General features: G+C 37.3%; 1 protein-coding gene across 5 annotated transcripts in view; it reads left to right on the top strand.

Moving 5' to 3' along the window:
- Nucleotides 1-15,868, top strand: part of AKT3 (AKT serine/threonine kinase 3) — a 165,649-nt gene that overhangs the window by 78,507 nt on the left and 71,274 nt on the right. For all 5 annotated transcript variants that reach the window (XM_068939307.1, XM_068939303.1, XM_068939305.1 and 2 more), the window contains one exon: nt 5,254-5,379. In XM_068939307.1, the coding sequence (XP_068795408.1) occupies nt 5,254-5,379 (126 nt within the window). The remainder of the gene's footprint in view (nt 1-5,253; nt 5,380-15,868) is intronic.

Here is a 15,868-nt window from a genome sequence, read left to right as displayed (position 1 = left end):
ATTTTTTTAGTGTCCACTAAGATTTTGCCAAACCTTTGTATACTGGCACTGTTGAAAATTTACATTATTTTGAAGGGTGTATATGAAATTGTGTGAACAGGTACACGTTCACATTTTTAAAACATTTCTTTTTTACAGTGCCTTTGAAGTGTATTGCAAATTTGTTTTCATGAAATCACAAGTAAGTAAATAACATAAGTGCTTTACATTAACTTGTGTCTACTGACTTAATTAAATAGTCTACTGATGCTTCTAATCGTGTGTTAGGTAACACTGCCCTCAGAGGGCCAAGGTAAGTAAATTCAATCTTAAAACCAGTGGCAATACTTCTGATGTTTTACTAGACCCAGCATTACTTACCATTCAGAGTCTTTTAAAGGAAAATTACATTGAATATGGTTAAGTTTTTTAGTTTATTTTGTATAACTTTCTTTAATGCTGTTGTTAGGTACATTCAGTTTTTTTATTCCCCTGTTTATTAAACTTTAGTGTAAGGGAACGGGAATCTGATGTAAAACAAAAGTGCCTTCTTACACAAATATTGCTCCTCCTTTTTTTCTTTTTTATTATTTCTGTTAAAGCCATTTTAGTAAAGTAATGACACACACAAGAGGCAGACTTGTGGTGCTCCCCGCCTGTTCCCCCCCCCCCCCCCCAAAAAAAAAAAAATCTCACTTACGTCTGCGTGGCAGCTGTTGTTTCTTGTAAGGAAGCAAGTTTTTGAACTCGGGTTTCTGTTGCATATCAGCACTGTATATTAAAGACGTTTCCTTCACACCTCTAAAGCCATTTACATACTGAAAAAAGTCGACCTTTTACAAAAGTGACCAGTTTGTTAAAATTACAGTGTTTTTTAATAATGAGATTACTTTGAAATTAATAAATAGTAATTTTTCTCAGAATTGCTGAATTTCCATATTATAAGGATTACAAATGGATGACAATTAAAATAGCAACCATCAGATCTGAGGTGAAGTATACATTCAAAGGGATGATTTGAGTCCTGAGGTGAAGTGAAAAACTTAGCGACTTTGGTTGATTGATTTATCTAACAGGGGTTTGTTGAAGACTTGCATGGATTCTTAGAAAACTCCTCTTTGTGATGCCCTTCAGCAGTATCAAAACTACAAGCATTACATCACTAGAATAAGCATGTTTTCTGAAATATCCTGAAGGCAGGGTTGTTGTTACTAGCCATCAGAGGCCCCCCCCCCCCCCCCCAAAAAAAAAAAAAAAAAAAGAATAAAATAAGGTTGCGGTAAGGGAACACAAAGCCAGCCACAAGGGTCATGTTCTAAAAGAACCTTCATTAAGCATTCTTTGTTGTTGTTGTTGTTATCCAGAGTGTTATTAAATACAACACTAATTAAAGAGCTGTATTTTAGGAGGGTGCTTTTCACATGAAGATCAGATTGTATTTTCATGTGTCTCAGGAATGTACTACTCTCTTGTTTCCTGTTTTGGGTGTATACTGTAAGTAGCTGTTAAAACAACAGCAACAACAAACATCCCTGAAACTAACTTTAAATCTGTATTGTGTGGAAGTATATATGTACTCTCTGTGGTATAGATTTATACCTCATATACCTGTGAGGGGTAAATTCTATTGCCCCTTTTCTCAAGTAGCTTTAAAAACTGTGACGAGAATTAAAATGATGTATGAGTTGCTTGGCTTTCTTTGCTCTAGTGTTTGAAATTAGAGATTTCTTCTTACAGTCTAATGAACAGAAACTAAGAGAACATATTTTCAACTTAGAAGGGTGTAAATTTAAGCAGAATAATAATTTAGCTTGCATTAACTCGGCAGGAAGCAGGGTACAAGCAGATTCTTTATTACAAATCCACTGTTTTTTTTTTAACCGCCTCAGCTATATTTCATTAAATTGTCAGCATATCTTGTTTTATGGTTAGTGTGCATGGAATTCTCCTTTCTCAGAAAAGCCTTTTCACTTAAATTAATGAATTTCCAAATGTAAACTTCCTGTTGTTTTTTTTAGTGTTGAAGTATTTGGTAAACAAACACTCTAGATAGTATAGCCCATACTGTAGAAGACAGTTTTTTTTTTTTTCTTATGCTCAGGTCATTTAGAAGGCATATGAAAGTGATTTTTCCTTTTCAAATACTCTGCTATATTTTAGTATTTTTTATATGGAGACTTTCTCCATATGAAAGAGCAGTTCAGTAAACATATGTCTCTTATGAGGTACGGACTAGAATTTTTTTTTTTTTTTTTTATCTTTGGGCAGATTTTGTAGAAGGAAAACAGTTATGAGAGAGCACCTGGAGTGCATCTTGAGAGCCATTAAACCACTTCAGTAGTTAAAGTGATTTGTTCACTGTTATTACTGTTTACTTTATTCTTCAAAGGTGTTCACCCGTTTGTTAATTAAATGACAAAATAAATAAAGGATATATCGTAAATATTTGTGTACAGGCCTTGAAGAGGGATTGGAATATTGGTCATTTCAAGGAAAAAACTAGGTATACCATTTTTTTGGTGTATGTTTGTAGGGGCACTTTCATCTAGGGGAACCATCTAGGAAAAACACTTTCAAAGAAGTGTGTTTATGAAAGAAATGTACAAGGTCTTTAAGAAGCAGTAGTGTTTTAAGAGTTGCTTTTGAATTACATGTCATGTGTCTGGCTGTGGTTTGCAGGGCGAAGACAAAGCAACAACTGTTCATTGATAAACTGGTACTTACGTGCCATTCAGTATTTACATCTTGTGATTAACTGTTGTCCGTCCTCGCTAGCTCTCTTCAGAGAAGCTTGGAAGCGCTTGTCGTGCTCTTCTAATGGTTTTTCTAGAGATAAAACATCAGCTGTATGAGCGACTAGATTATCAAAAATCTGTTTGATTTTCTCATTAAGAGACTATGAGTCCTAGTTGCAGCCGTATGCAAGCTGTAAAGTTGTCCTAAGAGGAGGAGGGAGTAAACAATGAGACAAGTGTACTCTGGCTGTCTCAGGGCACCTGCCAAAACGTTCTCCTTTTTTAAAGGTTTAGTGCTGGACGGTGCATATGGAAGCAAGTGAAGGCTTCTATTTCTTTCTTAAGGTGACAAATGAGCGTACTTACCCTCTCACCTGTAATTTCTGGAGCAGAGTCTGCTGATCGCCATCTCTGGTTTATTCTTTAAAAGAAGGAGTGCTTTCTCTTAGGCTTGAGTTTGTGGATGGCTGACCGATTTCAGGTATCCTGGTATACTGTACAGGTTGGATGCTGTCCTTGAACTCTTCTTCAGTGGTTTTAGTCACCTGCCCTCCAGTGAATGCATCTTCCGCATAAGACTAAGGTCTTGACAGATTTTTCAACCTAGTAACAGACACTTCTTCTGGTAATAATCACTTACTGTTACAAGTGAGCAAAATATAGTTTAGGAAAAGCTTACGGAGGATTCTTTGTATGACCTATTTAAGAAAGCAATTAGGATGTTAATATTTTTAAAGCTTGTACTAGGTGATCTGTTGTGTGGGGTTTTGTTTTGACCTCAACTCTTGAGCGTCCCTACAGGTTTCAGCAAATTCGTCTTAGGGCATATTTTAAATATTCTTAGAAAGAACAGTCATACTTTTACTTAGGCCTAGTTTATTTTATTTTCAAGTATTCAGCAAACAACTTAAAAAAACCCTCTACCTTTCCATGTAATTACAATACACTTTTTTCACAGTTATGGATGATAAAGCAACATGTGCTTTCCAGTACTGCAGTTGTACTTCTTATCCAAATTTGAATATCTCATGTCTTTTTTTTTTTTAATTGTGTGCTTTAATTTGAGCTGAGATTTTCTATTATGAAATCAATTCAGACGGGCAGCGTCAGTGTGCATGTTCCTAAGTGGACTAGCACCAGAGATCTCTTCTCCATCCCCCACCTCTTTTGCCTACAAAGTTTTGCAGGTGGATGTGAACTTCTTTCGGCACTCTGAGATGTCTAAAAGCTATATAGTTACAGTTAATATGGTGCTGAGGTTGTAGGCTCAACTGAAAAGTTGAATTTAGTCCAGAACTGGAGCAGCCCTTGGACAGTAGTCAGTTTTGAGCGTTTTGTAAAATGGGAAAACTTGATACAAGGAATGAACTAATTTTCCAGTTTCAACTTTACTGAACTTGAAATTGTGTTTTTTTTTTTTTAAGTTAAAACCAATAGAGCATGCTTCCTATTTCACAGTGACACTTTGATACAGTTTAGCGATCTCAGATTAGAGCAGTATTTTATCATAAAGTGTACAAATGGCAACTCTCAGTCCTAAGCGCTGCTAGACATCTTGCAGTATTATACATGCTTTTTTTCTTAAAATTTTCACTTGTATAATGATGAAACCGTGATTTATTTATTTTTTTAAAATCTTCATAGGTGCTTGTACTTATGTTATTTAATCTACAGAGTTGATAGAAATCAAAGACAGGAAAAGTTAAGCTGATCTAAACTCCCCTGTACTTAACGTGGGTAATTACATATTAAAAATGGAATTGTTGTTGAGATTTTGGTGTGGCACTGTAATGTTGAGCGCTATTCATGAGATTCCTCATCCTTAAATAGTGAATAAATGGTATTAATTAAGGTACTATGTCTTTGCTCCTGCTCTGTGTTTCCCTGTTCCTGAATACCTCATGGCTTGCGGAATCTTCTGCTGAGACTAGGGAAGGGGGAAGGAGGAGGTGGTGGGCTTATTGGTAGGCTAATCTTTCTGAAAGTTAACTGACCTCTGCTTTTTTTTTCTTTGGTATTTATTCCTTTTGCTTTCGGGTATATTTGTTAAATATGCTTTCTGTAAATCTTCCCATTTTCCCCCATCTTCTTGTGTTTGCTTATAGTTTGTTTTTTCAGAAATTAATGATTTTTGCTTTGACTCAGCAAGACAAACATTCTACCTTGTAGTAGTTAAGGTTTCGTTTTGTTATTTAAATGCAAGCTGGAGTACTTTTTTCACCTATACCAAATTTCAGACTATTTATGGGTATAAAGAGGTAGGATTTAGAAGAGTATAGTGTAATAAAGTTTAGACTTCTAGAATATTCCTGTGTGATGCTTGTAGATCCTTATTCCAAAGGCATCATTTTATAGTTCAGGCTTACCATTGCAATTTTATTTCCTCTTCTTTGGGAGGAAGTTAAAGTTTCCTTTGAGAATTGAACACATGCCTGAAAAGGTTTTGGTATAATTGATGTTTGACACTAATAATATATTATGTTTTTAGTATCAAAGTTTCCTTTTTTTACACTACTAAAGAACGTTTTTTCTCCTCTAGGAGAATATATAAAAAACTGGCGGCCAAGATACTTCCTGCTAAAGACAGATGGCTCTTTCATAGGCTATAAGGAGAAGCCCCAGGATGTGGATCTGCCATATCCCCTCAATAACTTTTCAGTGGCAAGTAAGTATTTCCCGTATTTATTACTTTCTCAGCATGTTGACAAATATCTGCTAAGTATTGTGTCATGTGCAATTCAGAATTTCTTGATAACTCTATGAGTTTGATGCCATATCTCAGGATAGTGCAGTACTAATGCCATATCCAGCACTACAAGACATAAAGAATTGAAGATTATATCAGGGATTGGATTCTGGAAAAATTTTAATCCAAGTTGTTGATTTTTCCTATCTGGAACATCTGCAACTAACAGTAACATTTGACAGATGATTGTTGTAAGGAGAAAATTCTTGGAAAGCTACCTGTATTCAGATCATTGGCTTCTTTTTCCTTTTTCAGTAGTATCTGTAATTTCACTTGAAAACTCAAATTAATTAGAAAATTATCTAGACTGTCAAATGACACAAAATCCTACTAAATGATTTGTCTCTTGGATAATCAGGTAATCAGCTCTCCAGCCTGGTTAATCAGTAATTTCAAGCAATCAGACAATTTGCATATATTAGCAAAGCTACAAAGTGTGTATCTGTTGGATAAAGTGAAGCCATTTTGATGTCTTGTTTCCCAAGAATGTTTTTAAAAGGCAAATCTATACTTAGTTTGCTCTGACAAAGTGAGATTGGTTGAAGAGTGTTTTTGATTGAAGAAAAATGAAAATATTAGAGGTACTAAACGAATGGGGCCAAAAATCTCCCTGAGTGTAAGAGCTGTGTGTATCACAGCCAGAAACCTTCAAAGGAATACTAGAAAATTAAGCCAACGTATTTCAAAATTCTGGTAGCACACTGCAGTTCAGTATTTAGTTTTATTAGTTAGAAGTATTGGGGCAATGAGAGTGCATGCACTCAGGGGAAGAGTTTCCTTCATCTGCATTGCTGAAGATGGAACGATTTCTACTGAGACTGTTGTATTTGCCTATTTATTTGATAAAATTTTCCTTGTCAGTGACTCAGCCTTTGTATGCAAGGTAAATGGGGTATTTTTCTTTGTAAGGAAATTATTTTCTGCCACAAGCCAATGTCTTGCCCCTCAACTAAAGGGGGGAAATCTTGTATGTTTTGATTGTGACATAAGCTTTACGGATGATTTTGAGTATGCAGGCAGTGATGCCTTGAAGTTGTTCACGTCAAGAGGAATTCATTAGGTCATAGGCTAAGTTACTCCTTAGTTACACCATTGAATTCCCTAACCTACTCACTTAAAACAGTTAGCAGTTTCCTAGATACCTTTTCCCTGTGCTCAGCGGACAGAATGTTTGTAAAATTGCAGCAGTTTATTTTGTCCAGCTTTACCGTGTTCATAGTATATCTAGTCTTCCTTTGCTGCTGCAATTAGAAGGATGATCCAAACAGTAGTTCTGCGAAGTAAGTGAAGAAATGCATAATTAGCGATTAGTTCCACTATGTTGGTGGTGGTGATTTTTGTATCTTGATACCCAGAGGTCATCCTGTGTAATGCTGATATTAGAATGCTGCCCTGACGTTTGATCTGATGAAGACTGGAAGATTTTTATACTGTTTGCCAAAATGAAAAAAAAAAAACCTATCTGCAACTAGCAAGCCTCATAGGTGTGATGCTTATGCAACATAAGCTAAAGGAACAGGCACGCTATATTACTTGGAGAAATACAGTGTTGGTAAGGAGGATGATTTTTTTTTTGTTTTTTTGGGAGGAAAATGAGTGATTTAATCAGCAATGATTATTGATCAGTGCAAGAATAGGAAGATGTTTTCACTCAAAGAAATAAACCCATAAAACATAGCTAAAAATAAAATTAGAGCAAAGTACCCATGTGGAATTACAGGATGAAATATAGAACTTTTTCTGGGTTCAGAAAATTTGGATAGGATTTCAGTTTTTAACATGTATTTAAATAAATAGATTATCTTCATGATACTGTTCGATACTGGATATGAAGTATAAAATTACATGCCACATCAAAGAGTGGAAAATATAAGCCAATATAGTATAGTACTCTAAATTGCAAAGGACTGTAATTTTTTGACCGCTATTTTGTCTGTCCCGAAGATCATCAACAGGACAAACAGATCAAAACCAACAGACCAAAAAAAAAAAATCACTATATAAATGCATCTGATCTCATCTGCAGTACGTGGTAAATGTCAAGAACTGGTTTCACGGCCTCTAATCCAAGAGTTCCTGAGCAGTTGCAGTAGGTTTGTGGCCACAGGCAGTGCAGCATATTTTTCCTGTAATAGTGAAGTACGTTTTTCATAAATTACTAGCCAGGCAGATGGAGTGTGAGATCACTGTTAATACCATCTTGATTAGGTTGGCAGGCACTTAAAGATATGTCTTTATAGTCCTATCTTCGTGTAATCTTTGTAGCTATCTGTAAAGTGAGAGTGTGGTCTCAGACTACTTTTTGCTCTCCAAATGATAGACATCTTTGGCTCTTACTTACAGCTTGTTATTTAAGCAGAAAAGGCCAAGACTGTGGTGTTATTTTCATAGTACTGTTGGAGTCGAACGCTGCAAAGTTTGTACAGTTCTGTTTTGTATGGTACTTGTTCAGTGGTTTAAAGATTTCTATATCCAGCTCTGTGAAACTAGATACTTTGATAGTAGAGATACTTGTCCTCCAGTGTCCCCGCTTCCACTCCTGCTGCACTAGCTTACTTTTTCAAAAGACCTTTTCCCAAATGCAGTGTCACTTCCCGGATGCAGTGTCACTTTCCATGTAGCTGCTTCCTGATTTCTTCCAAGATAACTTTAAAAAAACACCTGAGTGTGTTACTCTTCCTGATCCTCTGTAGCCAGTATATTCTGTCAGGGCTCCTGTGAATGAGAGGAAGACTTGAGAGAAGGAAATTATTTTATATAATGCTAACATTGTTTACAGGGCTAAATATGTCTTTATTAATAAAGGTTTGCTCATCAGGTGTTAGTTTGTCAATGGATGGAGTATTCAGATAGTATCCCTTTTCCTTGGCAGCATTTGGGAGGAAACGGGGAAGGTATTAAGAAGCAGGCATGTAAACAGGTAGGAGCTTGGTACGGACAGACAGAGCTCGAGGCAGCGCGCAAGGTCTTCAAGCCATTGCTATCTGCGCAAAACACAGGGAAATGGTGTGTGGGCCAGGTATGGGAGTGCGGGGTCTCTCTTCCTGGAATGTAAATATGACCCTAAAGGCAGGACAGAGTTGAGAGAAGGGTGCAACATCCACAATGGTTCTTGTTTTCTAAATGATCTGCGTTTTACTTGCTAGAAGAAAGTGAACAGCAGCTCAGAAACCCTCACATGTGTTTGCTTGGGCCTGTCTGGGGCTCTGGGGACTCAACTGCAAAGCAGAAGAGTTATGTTCAGTGGTTGGGATCAGGGAGGACATGCTTTCAGGCAGTCAGAGACGTGCCCGAGGAACCGGCGGTGCATGAGGTGGACAGGGGCCAGCGGGGCTGAGCCCTGTCCTCAAGGGTCACAGAACCAGCTGGTCCGTGACTGTGCCTCTACCTCCAGGCTGCACCTGCCCTCGGCCTCTGCTCTCACCTCTGGGCACATGAAAGGTGATGAGATGTAGTAAGCTGCCGGGGCGATGCGGGGGTAGACAAATCAGCTGAAGCGGTGACACTGGGTAGCGTGTAGGAATCGCTCTGGTTTCTCTCCTATGGAGCCAGTTTATCTTCAACCAGACAGAGTCTTCAGGTTTTCAGAGCTAATTCAGAAGCACGGCTGACTAGCTCAAAATCAGTTTAGCTGTCGTCAGGTATAGACAAGCAGTTGCAAGCAGTCAAGTTACTGTAGTGTGAAGAGTTACTGGTGATTGACTGAGTCATGGTAACTGAGTGGGTGTGCATTTCTAACCCACCTCGACTGCAAAATAAAATATGTTAATTTAAATTGCTTTTGCTTAGAGATTAATGCAGTCAGAACCAATTTAAAAATAATTTTGATTCAATTGGTACAACTTCTCTGTATAAGCAGTGGCCTAAAAAATATCCTGGCTTTTAAAACTCCATTTTGTTGCTTTTGGACAAAACTAGATACTCTGGTTGTCCAGTGTGATAGGATTTATACCTTTGCAGGTCCCTAAAAGGAAGAAAAAGTGTCACTGTTTCTAACTGGTCCAGTGTTGTGTAAACAGATTCAACACTGCTCTGTGCAAATCACCTTGGTCTCTGATGGCCATCATCATCACGGAAAGCAGAGTGAAGAAAAATGGGCAGTTGCTTCCAGTTCTGCGTAAGGAGCTTTTATGGCCTCACTGATAAAAATTACTTTTCACATATGCAATGAGTATATGAGTAATCACACGGCACATTTGGAATGAGGTATCTCTAAGAGTTGGCCCTTTGCCTTCATTTTGATCTTTATATGGAATTTAATTGGGAAGAGATGTATCCCTTCACAGTAGCCTTTTAGCTTTGGCCAAAAATGATGTCACCTGGAACTTCTATGATATCTTGAAAGATTGTACTTTCTAAGCACTCTGTGGTACAGCTCCCCTTTTTCCTGTCTTTGAAAATAAATAGTGAAGGTGAAATAAATTCTAGCTGTTGTGAAGAGTCGTCATTCTTACAACATGGTTTTCTTAGTTTTTTTTCTCTGCAGAATGGATTATCGATGAACCCTGGCATTCCTGATTACCCTTAGTGGAGAAGCCGTTCAACTTTCTCCTTGTCTTAATCTGTCAATAATCCAGAGACAAGCTTTCACTGTTTTGGGGAGTTAAAAAGCTTCAAAACATGAACACTGAAAGGTTGCAGGGGAATGATGTTAGGACTACGAAGAATTCTGAAAACATAAGTAGGAAAACATATATGTATGTTTGAAGGGAGACTGATGGATCGAAATACTTTGTCATTAGTCATAACCTTCTGTGCCAGCAACTCCACGGTTACTTTTCAGCAAGTTTTTTTTAAGTCCCAGGATTTTTAATTGTCGCAACACTTGGGTGACATGAACACACAGGTGTAAGTAACTGGAATCATATGCATAAGTACGGTATAGAATTCATTCCATAGTAAGAGTGCAATTCAATAAATAATATTAATTCAGCACTGAAAATACTTGTAAGGAAAAAAACGCAATGCACATATAACATACTGCACGTGCAAATGCACCCGTGGAAATTCAAACTCAAATCTAAGATGTATAGGCAGTATTTCTGTTGGATTGGTGAATATCTTCGGATAACTTTCTGGACAGCTGGGCCAGTGGTTTCTTTGGGAATTTCTCATAAGTCTTTGAGTGGTTTATAGGTGGTATAATGGGTATGCTGTCTTGTCACTTAGAAGTTTGGATTCACTTGTTGGCTTGGGTCGTGAATGAAAATGAGTTGCTTAATCTCATCCTTGCATTTTCCTGGGCAGTGCTTTCTCAGGCACCAGTGTTTAGCATGTTGTAATTTCCAGTCGTCTCCAAATATGGCCTGGTTTGAGCATGGCAGGTGAAAATTGAGTCTTATTGGCAGATCTGAAAGTTTTTATGTTGGTATGATACAGCCAGTTGCATACATAAAATTGGGGTGCTTGAAAGACAGACAGAGAGAGAAAGTGTACTGTTACTGTCTTCTGTGAAAACAAACAAAACCCCAAACAAAATCCAAGAATAACATGGAGAAATCTCCTATTTTTATTTTCCCTTTTTTTCATGAAAGGCCATATAGCAAATTAGTTGTAACGATAGAAAGCCACGGATGCTACTTCAGTGCTTTGTGGAGTGTTGGAAGTGAAAGACTTTCCAGCATGATAAACTGCATCAAGGAAGCTCTTTTTCAGTATCAGGAAGTGTAATTAAGTTTTTTGTGGTTATTATGCGGGCATATATGTTGTTGTTACATCATTACAAGACGTGCAAGTTCGAGTCATGAGCCAGGCCCAGCAGAAGTAGGAATTCGACCTATACAGAACAAAAATTCATTCCTTGCTCCAAAAAACTTCAAGTGCAAATATAAAAGAAGGGACAGCAGATGGATGCAAACAGATGGGGGGAGTATGAGAAAACAATGAGACAATATTAGCCTGTAGTACAGGCAAAGGTCTCTGCACATCAACAACTAATCCATTGTCAAGGTTAGATTTTTTTATTCTCTTCTGCCTTTTCTTCTCTTTCCTTCCCCTTTTTAAGGTGTTATGGCAAAGAAGAGTGTTAGGGATGATTTATAAGAGAATCAGTATGGCAAACAGAGAGAGAGAGAGATTAGAAACGCTTTTGAGAAATGGGTGCTGAAATTGGAACAGTGGAAGGGTAGGTGGCAGAAACGGGCATTTTGATACTGAATAAAGAATGAATCAGAGGATGAGGCTAGACTGCAGGGACAGGCCATGTTGAAAAGCAGCTTGCATTTGATGTGATAGAGCAGCAATGCAAAGAGAAGAGTGCTGTCATCAAAGGGACGATGGAGACAAATTATCTGTACAGCCGTTTTGGGGATGACGTTGTTAGGCGAAAACTGCATTTGTGGAGACCAAAGAAAGAATGTTAAGTTGTTCACATAGATCTCCATGTGACCAAACTTATTTTTGTGGGTAATATTACCCATAGATAGAGGGAAAAGAGGAAACAAAAGACAGAGCCTTTTGGAAGACCTCAGAAAGGTAGAAATTTCCCTTAGGTAATAGTTAAAGAGGTAGGAGAATCAGTAGTGGACCAAATAATAAAAGTTAAGGGAATCTATATGTATATTTATGAGCAAAAACATGATAATCTGTATTTCAGTGTTACGAAAATGAGGTACTAGTTTTTTTACTTGTCTAAAAAGTGATCATTAGAGAAAAGCACGGATTCAGAGTACAAAGAACAGTGGCAGAAATGAAAGAAGGCAGTTGTAAGCAGCATGCTCGTTAAGTTTGGAGATGAGAAGGAAGACGCTGACATAGTGGTGGCGTAGGCAAAGGTTGGGACAGTGAAGTGTAGTTCCTTTTGTAAAGGAAGAGTCAGAGAAGGATAAGAAATTAAGGATTAAACTTTCATATCATGCGATAATCACAGGAAGTTACCTTGTGTGCTAAAACTCCGTCTGTGTTAGAAATAATTTCTGAAATATGCAACCTGCTGTTCGTATTTGAGTGCAATTTTCTCTCGGCTTGCATGCTCAGCATTCTTGCCTAGCCATATCTACGAACTCTGCTGAAGTTGAAAGCTTCCATATCTGAAATAATAATATAATGCTAGTGTTCTATTTTTTTTGTGCTGTGTGAATGAATTTAGGAAAAAGAAAACTGGTGATTATATGGTTAAAGTTATAGAATTCAAACTTTAAACTTTTTAATAAAATCTGAACAGATGATCTGTGTGTGTGTGGTTTTTTTTTTTTCTTTTTTTTTTTTTTTTTGGAACTGGCAGGTTTCAGGCCCTCTAATTGGCTTCCCAGCTTTGCAGAGTAATTACAGCTTCAAGCAAACTTTGTCATCTGTGGTTCAGAATGGTGTAAAGTAAACAGAACGTTTTGAAATACAGTTTGTAGTTAGAGTTGCTCAGGAGAGTTCAACTAGCATAACTATTTAATTTAGATAGTGGCATTTATTTGAAAAAGTCTGACAAATATTTTAAAGTGTTAGGGCGTTTGTGGATATGGCAACAAAAGTTAACCTCTGGTGTGTAGTTTACTTTTTTTTGGTTTGAAAAAGAGACATTCGATAATTGAGAAACATCCATTGCATTTCTTTTTACTGGTTTTATTTCATTTTTCCATTTTTGGTATAGATCCAAAAATGGCCCAACAAGTATTACAGATTTTTTGGAACTGTGTTCTCCATTTCTGTTACTCATTTTGTATTTTGTTGCTTTGAACAAGAGTTTTTCCCCAAGATGTTTTATCTTCTCTATTATTAAAGGAGAAACTTCTCATGACTCATGTTTAATCCCAGCAAGACAGGAAGCTTTAGGATTAAAATGTATAATTCCAAGTTGTAGATGGCTAGCATACAAGAACACAAAGTTGAGTCTGTCTGTTTACTGGCTTACTCATCTTTTTGAATGATAATTTAGAGTTCCAACTGTTTTGAGTTGAGATTCAGCCTTTTAATTATATATGTTTATGTATAGTAGCAAACTTGAAGACATTATGGTAGAGTGTTCTCTACTCTTGGTAATGACCCAGCTCTCTCTTGAGTATTCTGAGCCAGCTTTCAGTAGCCAGTTTCACTCATTCCTCTGTGCTTTTGTAGTTCCCAACTATTCTTTCTCTCTCTCTCTCTAATCTAGTATAGTTTTTCCAGTGGTTAGCAGAAAAATATTTTGGTAATTAGCAATAACTGTTTATTAGAGTACTTACTCATCTTAGTACAGTTTTTTTTATTTCTAGCTGTAGGTGAAAGATCCACAAACAAGTTTTTATTCACATTGCAATCATGATAGGAATGTTGTTTATCCCATATGTTTGTATACAGCAGCGCATGAAGCATGTGGGTGCACTATCAGCAGGCTTCAGTTACTTTCATCTACTTGAGAAGGATGGGCAGCACACCACTTTTAGAAATACATTGCTTCCCCACTTCTTTCTGAAACTGTTTTCCTTTTGGGAGGAAAAGATGTGAATTTACTCAATTTTAACTTTATATAAGGAAAGCAAATATTTAGCCACTTTTAAACAAAATATTAGAAGGAGCTCATTAACTTTTACTGAATTTTGTTTTTCAGTGACATCGGGGATGTTGAAATGGTATTTTCATTTTTCTGTTTTTTCGGTGCCATTTTTTATTGATAATGAATCTTTTACTATGTCTAATCGATTTAGTTGACCATCTATAATGAAAATGCAGAGAGTAAGTACTTTTCAGTAACTAAAAAGACTGGTATGCATCTATAGGCAAAATAAAGGTTTTTTTGTTAGCAAAGAACATCACCTTGGGGACTGTCTGGAAAAAATCAGTACGGATATGTACTAGCATATCTGTATGCATATGGTTAAGGATTTGCAGAGGTATACATGCTAAAATATAGAGATAATTTGTTTGTTATACTATGCACATTATAATATTAGTATACTTTATATACAGCTAAGGACCATGTTATATATAGCATTTGACATAGGCAGGCTTAATTCTGTCAGTTCTGATTTTGAGTGTTTGAGTTGGAAAACTTTAATTAATGCTATTTTAATATAGGCATTTTTGGATGTATTTTCGGTCAGCAAATAAAAGGTGAAATTCACCATCTTTGGCTCCTGTACAGCACTGGACAGGGATGTGCTGTAACAGGTACAAAACCTTCTGAAAGTTTATTGCTTTGTGCCTCTTTACCTTCTGGTTGTCCTAACACAATCGTCTCTCTCTTCCATCACTGGTGTCTTTCATTGTCATTTTCCTCACCCAGCTACTCTGAATTACCACTCTGTGGTCTTTTGACTAACTCCCAGTTGTATTTCACTCTTACAGACTCTCCGTTTTAGTTACAATTTCTCATGATCTTTCCACCCCAGTCTTCATTTATCCCCTGTTTCTTCTCTTCAGTACAGGTTCCTGTCCTTTTCCTGTTCCGTTTTTACTATTCTCTTTTTATTTCCTAGTCTTTGGTTCCCGACATCTCTTCTCTAGATTCCTGGTTGTATGCCATCTTTCCATATAGAATTTTATCTCGCCTAGATATTTCATCCAGGCGGCTTCTTTTCCGTAGTGTCTGAGGAGTAGCATGAGGCATTATGAAGATAGGAGAAAGAGCTTTCCGTTTAGTGGATGGATGTAGAAGTAGGAGATAGCTGTAGCCTCTAGATTATACTCACTGCACATGGATTTTCAAGAGTTATATGGCCTAGTGAATGTTATTGTAATTTTTAACCCTCACTCCAATGCATCCCTAACCCTCCCTCCCCCTATCATAGTCAGATATGTGTTAACGTTTTCACAGGAATATGAAAAGGGTAACAAAGGTCTCAATTTGCCAAGCTTTAAGCCTTGTCTTGAAAGAGTAGTATTTTCCAGAAGAGTGCAGCTTTAGGCAGACAGCCAACAAAGAAAATTTCAGCTCACACGATTCATGTGGTAGGATTAAAAATGAGAAGACGGTTTTGTCAGGAGAAATGTCAGGTGATCTGAGACCAGACAATACTTCTAGTCTCTTGTCTTGTAAAAGTTAGCTCTACACGTGCTTTAGAACTGTGACCGAGGAAATTAAGGGAAAAGTAGCCCGTTATCCCTAGCTCCACCTTCATAAGGGTCACAACTTGGGCTTCAACCGTACCCCTTTAGAAAAGGGTTTCTTTGATCTTGCGAGTAGTACTTATGCCCAGCAACAAGCCTAGTAAAATATCCTCTCTAAGCAGTTGCGGTTCATCGTGCTCATTGAGTTCCCTTCATCTGCTTCTGTCCTCTTTGTTTCCTTTTTCCAGCTTTTGTTTTAGGTTCCGTCTTTCTGTTCCTGTTCTGCTGTATCTCTTTCCTCTGAATGTTGAGGATAGCTATTATCCTATCTGCTGTCCTACCTAGCAGAATTGTTATATTTATAAAAGCAGTGAAACTGGATTGCTGTTCCTCTTTTGAGGCTCCGTGATGTATGCAGGATTGCTAAATGTAATGTCATCTCCTTGACCAG

This window comes from Struthio camelus, chromosome 3 (assembly GCF_040807025.1).
Source record: "Struthio camelus isolate bStrCam1 chromosome 3, bStrCam1.hap1, whole genome shotgun sequence".
NCBI lineage: Eukaryota > Metazoa > Chordata > Aves > Struthioniformes > Struthionidae > Struthio > Struthio camelus.
Note: the sequence above shows the minus strand (reverse complement) of the source record. Positions and strands in the feature narration are given on the sequence as shown.